The 7,709-nt window shown below is 49.2% G+C and overlaps 3 protein-coding genes across 3 annotated transcripts; 1 reads left to right on the plus strand and 2 right to left on the minus strand.

The window, feature by feature from the left end:
* Positions 1–1,834: 1,834 nt before the first annotated feature.
* A1O3_04078 (uncharacterized protein) lies at positions 1,835–3,073 on the minus strand (the record flags this gene model as incomplete). Its single annotated transcript, XM_007734209.1, has 1 exon — positions 1,835–3,073. One exon carries the CDS (start codon positions 3,071–3,073, stop codon positions 1,835–1,837), a length of 1,239 nt encoding a protein of 412 aa, XP_007732399.1.
* A 1,176-nt stretch (positions 3,074–4,249) lies between these two features.
* Positions 4,250–5,337, minus strand: A1O3_04079 (uncharacterized protein; the record flags this gene model as incomplete). The annotated part of the gene is made up of 3 exons (XM_007734210.1): positions 4,250–4,288; positions 4,369–4,855; positions 4,922–5,337. The coding sequence occupies 3 exons, from the start codon at positions 5,335–5,337 to the stop codon at positions 4,250–4,252; spliced, it is 942 nt and encodes a 313-aa protein (XP_007732400.1).
* A 339-nt stretch (positions 5,338–5,676) lies between these two features.
* A1O3_04080 (uncharacterized protein) lies at positions 5,677–7,407 on the plus strand (the record flags this gene model as incomplete). The annotated part of the gene is made up of 2 exons (XM_007734211.1): positions 5,677–5,755; positions 5,813–7,407. 2 exons carry the CDS (start codon positions 5,677–5,679, stop codon positions 7,405–7,407), a joined length of 1,674 nt encoding a protein of 557 aa, XP_007732401.1.
* Positions 7,408–7,709: the final 302 nt, after the last annotated feature.

Genomic DNA, 7,709 nt, shown 5'->3' on the forward strand with positions numbered 1-7,709 from the left:
TCTTTCCTCCAGATCGCCCTGACTTGTTCGCAGATATTTAGGAGAGCTGTTTCCGTTGACCTTCCCGGTCTCGCTCCATACTGTGTGTCCGGGAGTAAGCTGAAGGTCTCGGCTAGCGCGCCTACCCTGCTAGCTATAACAGACTCAAGGACTTTTCCGAAGGTATTAAGGAGGGCTATCGGGCGATAGGCGGAGGGATCTGAGTAGTTAGCTTTACCTGGCTTCCGCAGCATCACCGTGTCCGCTGTCTTAAATGCCCAAGGGTGGTATCCTTGGCGTAGGCACGCTGTGAATAGCCTTGTGACCTCACCCCTCGCCTCATTGTAGATCAGCTTTACTAGCCTGTTTGGGATACCGTCTGGTCCCAGAGCCTTATCAGGTTTCAGTCTTGAGACCGCTGTAGTCAGTTCTTCCTCGCTAACTTCATCTGGTGTCCAGAGTTCGCGTGGGTAGTTGTACTCGCTGGTGTCGGTCAGGTCCACCTCCGGCGGAGGCGGGAAGCATTCTTCTCGCAACATCGTCGCCTTGTCTTCCACGGAGGTTGCCGTTTGCTCGTCCCTCTTTAGGGCGGGGAAGTAGTCTTGTCTGATTTGGCCTTGCGCCCTGGCTTTTGCCCACTTACAGAGTTTCCATATCTTGGATGGGTCCCTTGATGTCTCGCTCATAGTCTGTCTAAATGCGGCCCGTTTTGCCTTGCGGAGTGTCTTCCCCTTTCTATCGTTCGCCTTCCGTGCTTTAAGGATATCGTCCCATTGTTGAGTATGGAACGCGGTCCAGCGTAATTTGGCTGCCTTTGCCACGGCTTCAGTGCACTCCGAGGTCCACCACGCTTTGTCGTATTTACTAGCCTTTGCTCTCGGTGTAGATACCCTCGCCGCATCCTGGGCCCCTTCCACCAGCCTTTGAACGTATAGGTCGATGTCGTATTTGTCCTCTAGGGGTCGACTTGTCAAGTCGGCTATTGTCTCTTGAAAGGCTTCGGAGAACTTCCGGTTGTCTATTTTCTTCCAACGATATCTTGATCGTTCCTCCTGTTGCGGGTTCTGGATAAGCCCTATTGTTGTCTCTATTGGTAAGTGGTCCGATCCCTTTCCTAGGTCTTGTCTTGTGTGGCACTTGACTAGTCTTCCCCACGTTGCTCTCGTGCAGTACACCAGGTCTATCGTCGAGGTTTCTCTTCTTGTCGTCCCGTTGGCTCGTTGCTTCGTGATATCTCTGGTTATTGTCGCCTTGGGTAGAGCTAGTTCTATTTGCTGGGCTTTCACCGCCTGGATCAGGTCTCCGGCGAGTTTGTGTGGAATAACCCCTGGCCCTCCCCAGGCTGGGTGGTGCAGATTCAGGTCCCCAACCAGGACCTGCTCCTCATCTGTCTGAATAGCCTGGAGAATATCTCGGAGTTGTGGAGTTTGTTCCTGAACACTGTGTGAAGTCGGGGGTGGGCTGTAGACCGAGTGGACTAAGAGTCCCCTCTTCTCCCCGTTCGCCTGTACTTTCAGTCTAATAGTGACCCTGTCTTTAGCGATCACCACTTCCTCGTAGCTGTCTTCCGGGATCCGTTTGTTGATATAGATTGCCGCTCTGGTATCTGGTGACGATACTTCTATAAGTCTGTAGCTTCCACCAGTCGGATTGTATCCGGATCCGTCGTACGGATTCCTCCATGGTTCTTGAATCGCTAGGATGTCTACCTCTTCTATCCTCTCGTCGGCGAAGAAGTCTATCATCACCTTGTCTGCGGACCTTTGGACATTATACTGGATAATGCGTAGTTCTCGCTTTATTTGGCCGTGTCCTGTCATTAGTTATCGAGGTCGATCTCCATCCTTTGGGATAATTAGGTATTTTCTTGTCCTTTAGATATCTCAAAGGGGTTGCTACCCTTGGGTAACTCTCTCGCAAACTCTGAGGCCCTTGTAGGCCTGCCTCTTCTCCCCCTCTCTTGGTCCCGTTCGAGGGTGCTCTCCGAGGCCTGTCTTTTTCTCCCTCTGACATCCTCAGCGGTGTGTCCAATGTGTGAGAATAACACCAGATCTCTTGGGTTCTCTGGGGTAATCGTGCTCTCGCTCGTGCCTTCCCCCGTCTTCGACAGGCTCGTCTTGAATATAGGTGAAGATCCTCCTCTTCTCCTTCCTCTGCTGAATTTCGATACCGTGCAGACATTGTAATTCAGTACTAAACCGTTGACAATTAGCCTGTTCGCAGTCTCTATGTCCGAGACTATCACTCTTAGGGGCAACGTTCGCTTGCCCACCGGGTTGCCGAGCCAGCTTGCTTTCCAGAGCTCCAGCCCTTTATATCGGAGGTCATTTTGTTCCTCTAATATTTCTGCTGTCTGTTCTGCAGTTAGGCCCGTTGGTACTCTGGAGACCACTAACTCATACTGCCTTGTGGCGGGCCTGGCTGAGTTGAGCCACTTCTTCGCCCACTCATCCCCTTTCCTCAGCTCCGGCCCCATTTCTGCTTGGGGGAAGACTTTCATGTCTCCTCCTTGGTATATGCGGATAGCCATAATCCTCTTGGCTATGGGTTGTCCGACCTTGGTCTCAATTTCCTTGACCAGCTCCGCCGGTGACATGTCCAGTCTGGGCTTCCACTCCGACTCCTTCGTGATCGTGTACTTGATCGGCGGTTCCTCCATTCTTGGCTTCTGTTGGGTGTTTGGTTGTTGCTTCTCTTTTCGCTTTACTGGAGTGGCTTGGATCTGTACATTTCCCGGCTTTTCCCTGTTTGCCTTTCGTGCGACTGTGCTCCATTGGTTTTGCTGAAGTCCTGACTCGTTATTTGTATTTCGCTTCGCCCCAGCCGATTCCCCTATAGCGCTACCTGCTTTCTTTTTCTCCCCTTCGGACTGTGTGGCCCTTGGGCGCGTGCTGTAGGGTTGCTCTTGACGCGTCGTGCTCGCGTCAGGTTCGCGTTTTTCGCGTATATCCTCATTCTTGAGGAGTTTCTGTATGTCCTGCAGCACCCCTTGGGCCGCGTAGGTGTTAATACACTTTTTCTGAACATTGCTGATATTGCTATTGAGCTGCTGTAGCAGCACTCTAAGTTCCGCGATGAACAGTGGTGTGGCCATCGTCAATTCTCCTTAATAGAATATAGATCTACTATTAAACTACGCTAATAGTATATATCTATATATTAAACTACTAGATAGCCTTTATAGCGATATAACGATTAACGAAGTAGTAGTTAGTTAGTCTCTTTATCTATAAATAATATTATTTTAAACGCTAACTATCCTTTAAGGATATTTTAAGCGTCTACGTGGGACCTTAAATGTGACCCGAAGGACGTTAAACGAGACTAAATAAATAAATAAGGATATTTTAAGATAACGTATCCGTATAAAAAAGGGATATAACTTAGTAGAATAATATAATATTCGTATTATTTAGTATTAATAGTCGTGAACCTATAATCGCTCGTAATTTTATATATAATCTTAATTAATCTTATATATTAGATAATACTATAAAAGATCGAGAGGATAATCGAGGACGAGGTAAAAGCTTATTTATTTAATTACGGTTAAGGTAAAGCCGTAGGTTTAGTATAGTTAAGGACGAAGAGGAAGCTATCTATAGCTATAGGAGGCGCGAATACGAAAATATTTCAAGCGTATACTAAAATTTAAAACGTTAGTCTTATATTCTAGAGAGGAAGTATTCTCGACTATACTTAGTCGTCGATTCTATAGAAGTAGAATTTTTTTAGAGGATTATAATTAAAAGGAGCTATACGGCTGTGGCAGGCCTAATTACCTCGCGTTCAATATCTATAGCTTAAGCTGCTCGAGACCTTAGAACTTACTAGCCTAACTGATAACCGTAGCCTTTAAAGATATCGATTAATGTAAGTGTAATCACATTCCGAGCTGTGTTTTATTTCACACCTACGCAAAGACGCTGATATTTGGGTTAGAGTGTCGAGAACATTACATTATTGGGGCACATAAGCCATACCACCTCTCTGAATCAAAGCTTCAAAGCTACCCCTTTCAACAATATCATGTCAAGAAAAATGATATGCGGATATAAACCCCTAGTCAGGAGTGCTTTGAGACAGGGGCCAGCTGCCAAAGCGAAGCACCGGCATCTGTACTGCCCAGTGAAACCCCATAAACGAAAGCCGTGAACTGCCCAACTCAAAATTGTAGTCGTTAAACATGTTATCGAAAGCCGCCCGACGCTCGAAGCACAACACCACTTCCGGAAGACCTCAACCATGATAGTTCATGTATGCTAAGTCATTAGATTGTCCTGGCATGTTGCTCCTTTGCGGTAATGAGCTTTCCTCGGACAAGTTATTTGGGGGTAAATGGTGCTCGATCGATCGTCTCTCACCAAACGACAGTATTTGCTGGCTTACCTCTGACCTGCTCGTACCATCTTGTGGCATGTCTGTGTCGGGTCTGCGCAGTTGACCTTGTAGTGTCTGCATCACAAGGACCACCTCTGGTTTTCCAGACGCACGCAATAGTGCCTGCAAGGATTCTGAGCTGTGGACGCCAGCGGCCATAGTCGCCCTCTCTTCTGCCACATTGCCCGACACCCTCAGATCAAAAGGGGATTGCAAAACGTCTGTGCCGAAGATTGCGCGACTGTCTTTCCCTGCTCGATTCTGCTTAACCACAATTTGCGGGCGTGTAGTACTCGCCACTTGCTGTGCTTGCGCGAGAGTTTGAAGAGCACCTTTTAACTGTGCACTATCGGCTCGAAGACGATCTTGTAACGACTCCGCTGCATCGTGAATGGCCTCTTCAACCTTCTCTACCTGATCATTCAGGTCTTCCTTCGTTCCTTTAATCAGACCTTTCATCTCCGTTAAAGATTCTTGTGTCGCACGGTGGTCTTGACTGATAGGGTGTCAGTATCTTGTTGTCACGCAGCTATACGTTAAATACAAAAGGAAAGATAAGTACATATTGATGGATGCAAACGCAATACTCAGCGTCGACTTATAGCTCGCAAGCCGCTGCTTCATATCGGCGAAGCTCTTCCCATGAAACTGCATCTTGAGCCAGTCGCGAACGCTGGCATGGACATCATTCGTATGTTGAGTGCATGCATCCAACATGTTTTGCATGTCCTCACACGTCGATTTGCAGCACTGCATCGGCTGACGTAGAGGCTCGTATTTGCGTTCGTCGCCCGAGTCCTGTATCTGCTGTCGGACCAGGTCGAGCACGGAGGCAAGGGAAGTGAGGCTATTTTGGACTTCTAGGATATCCGTCCGTCGACTTTCGAAACTGGAAACGGCCTCATATAGCTTTTTGCTGATGTCAAAGGCGAAGATTGCAAGAGTCAAGATGCTTGCTGCCTCTCCTACTCCCGCCATTCTGCAGATAGTGTACTACTGTATAGTACTCTAGTACAATGGATGTGCCATGTGGGATCGTCGAGCCTATATAGCTTCCGGCAGGAGCGGGGTAAGGTTGAACCAAATCATGATTCCAACTATCAACCAGCACTGGGGCAGTGGATTCAGCCACAACACAGCCACTACTGGCCACAATGCTCTCGATGTTGCACCTCCCTTTCAGCTGAACAGGTCCGCGCCTCAGCCTGACGCTGTTTCCCTTGTTTCCGGTCAAAATCAATCCTCTCGATGCCCATTCCAAGGGTCTTGTGACTCAACTGGATATGACATGCGCTGGATCCGTTCTGACGAGACACCATGACGCACAGAATTGAAATCACGGGCAACAGGGCTGAAGCTAATTCGACCCAAGTCAACAACATGACGTTGAATACGAGTCCGCATAACTATAGTCCTCCAGGGTGGGTGGGACAGAACTGACTGCGATGTACAGGCCACACGACCGAAGAGATCGATCGCACCTGTCTCCTTGCCTTACGATGCCCGGACTCACTGGTGGTCAAAAATCTACTGAAAGAGAACAAAGACAAATTGGTTCATAAATCTTTTGACTGGATTCTGCAGGACTCGCAATATCTCTCCTGGCAAGATGGGTCCGATGTGGGAGTGCTGTGGATTAAAGGCGGCGCCGGCAAAGGAAAGACGATGATGTCGATCGGCCTCATCGAGAAATTGGAGGAGCGGTCGCGACAAGCGAAAGAGACGACGGTGGTGATATACTTCTTCTGTCAGAACGACGACGCAGCACTGAACACGCTCGAAGCGATCATCAAAGGTCTAATCCTCCAACTGGTGAGACAGCAGCCGATGGTCAAACAATCGCTGCGAGAGCGGTGGGACATGGCCACTCTGCGATTCACCGAGGATGTCTCGTCGTGGCGGGGTCTGTGGGCCATCTTCACGGAGATGCTGCATCAGAGTGACTGTGCGCGCCTCTACGTGATGGTGGACGGATTGGATGAATGCCAAGATCGCGGGATGGTGGACCTGCTAAGGCTAATTGTTCGGACGGAGTTGGATCGACCGTCTCGCGTCAAGTGGCTCTTGACGAGTCGACCATTGGACAGCGCGGAGCAAGAGTTACTCACTGCACGGGATCAGGTACAGGTCAGCCTCGAACTCAACTCGGACCACATTTCTCAGGCGGTTCGGAATTATATTTCGTCCAAAGTAGTCGAACTAGATCGACGACAAGGGTATGGGCCAGGCCTTAAACGGATTGTTGAGGACGAATTACATATAAGAGCGCAAGATACTTTCTTATGGGTCACTTTAGTGTGCAAACAACTCGAAAGCGTCAAGCGGGAGAATGCGTTGGGTGTGATTCGAGATTTGCCGCCTGGGTTGACAGCTTTCTACGATCGCATCATGAGGCAGATCTGCGACGGTGAACGGTCTGTCATTGAAGGATGTGTGCGGTTGCTGAAGGTGATGATGGTGGCTTATCGCCCGCTGGACGTGCGGGAGCTACGTGGCGTGAGCGGTTTACTCGACGAGGAACCAGACATGGAGAAATGGATTGAACGGTGCGCATCGTTTGTGATGAAACGAGGAAATACGATCAATTTTGTGCATCAATCCGCCCGAGACTACTTGGCGGGGCAGACTGGAGGAGCTATACTCGACAGTTACGATCGTTACGAGCACGGCGACATTTTGATGAACAGTCTGGCGTATCTACGTCAGAAGCTGAAGGTGGACCTCCTGGACCTCAGACGGCCTGACTCATCACGAGAGTTGATCACACAGTGTGAGCTCGAATTGCTAGCCACTCTTAGCTATGCCGCCACATTCTGGTTTCGTCACCTTGAGGTGGCTGGAGATGACCTTGTCCAGCGTGCTTTCCGGGGTCAAGGTCTCCTTGCAACCTTCCTACAAACTCGACTTTTAGAGTGGTTGGAATGTTTGGGTTGGTTAGATGAGACGGCGCGGGCCGTGGAGGCGCTAAAGATATTGGTCAAGATGTCGACTGATTCAGCTCATGTGAGTCTCGCTGACGTCTTTAGTTTAATAGGATCGTCTGTGTGACTGACAGAATGGATCGATAGTCCGACCTCTCCACGTACGTGTTGGATGCGCAACGGTTCTTACTCCGACATTATCAAACGGTGTCATCATGGCCACTACAAAGCTACAGTTCGGCTGTAGTGTTCAGTCCGGAGAATAGTGTTGTCCGTCAGGGAAACCTAGACAGGATCCCAGACTGGCTGGTTACCATACCGTTAATGGAGAAAGAATGGGCGTCCTTGGTTCAGACGCTGACGGGTCACTCAGGTTCGGTCAACACGGTGGCATTCTCACCCGATGGGCGACAGATCGTGTCAGGATCT

This window comes from Capronia epimyces (genome assembly GCF_000585565.1).
Source record: "Capronia epimyces CBS 606.96 chromosome Unknown aczIQ-supercont1.3, whole genome shotgun sequence".
NCBI classification, from domain to species: domain Eukaryota; kingdom Fungi; phylum Ascomycota; class Eurotiomycetes; order Chaetothyriales; family Herpotrichiellaceae; genus Capronia; species Capronia epimyces.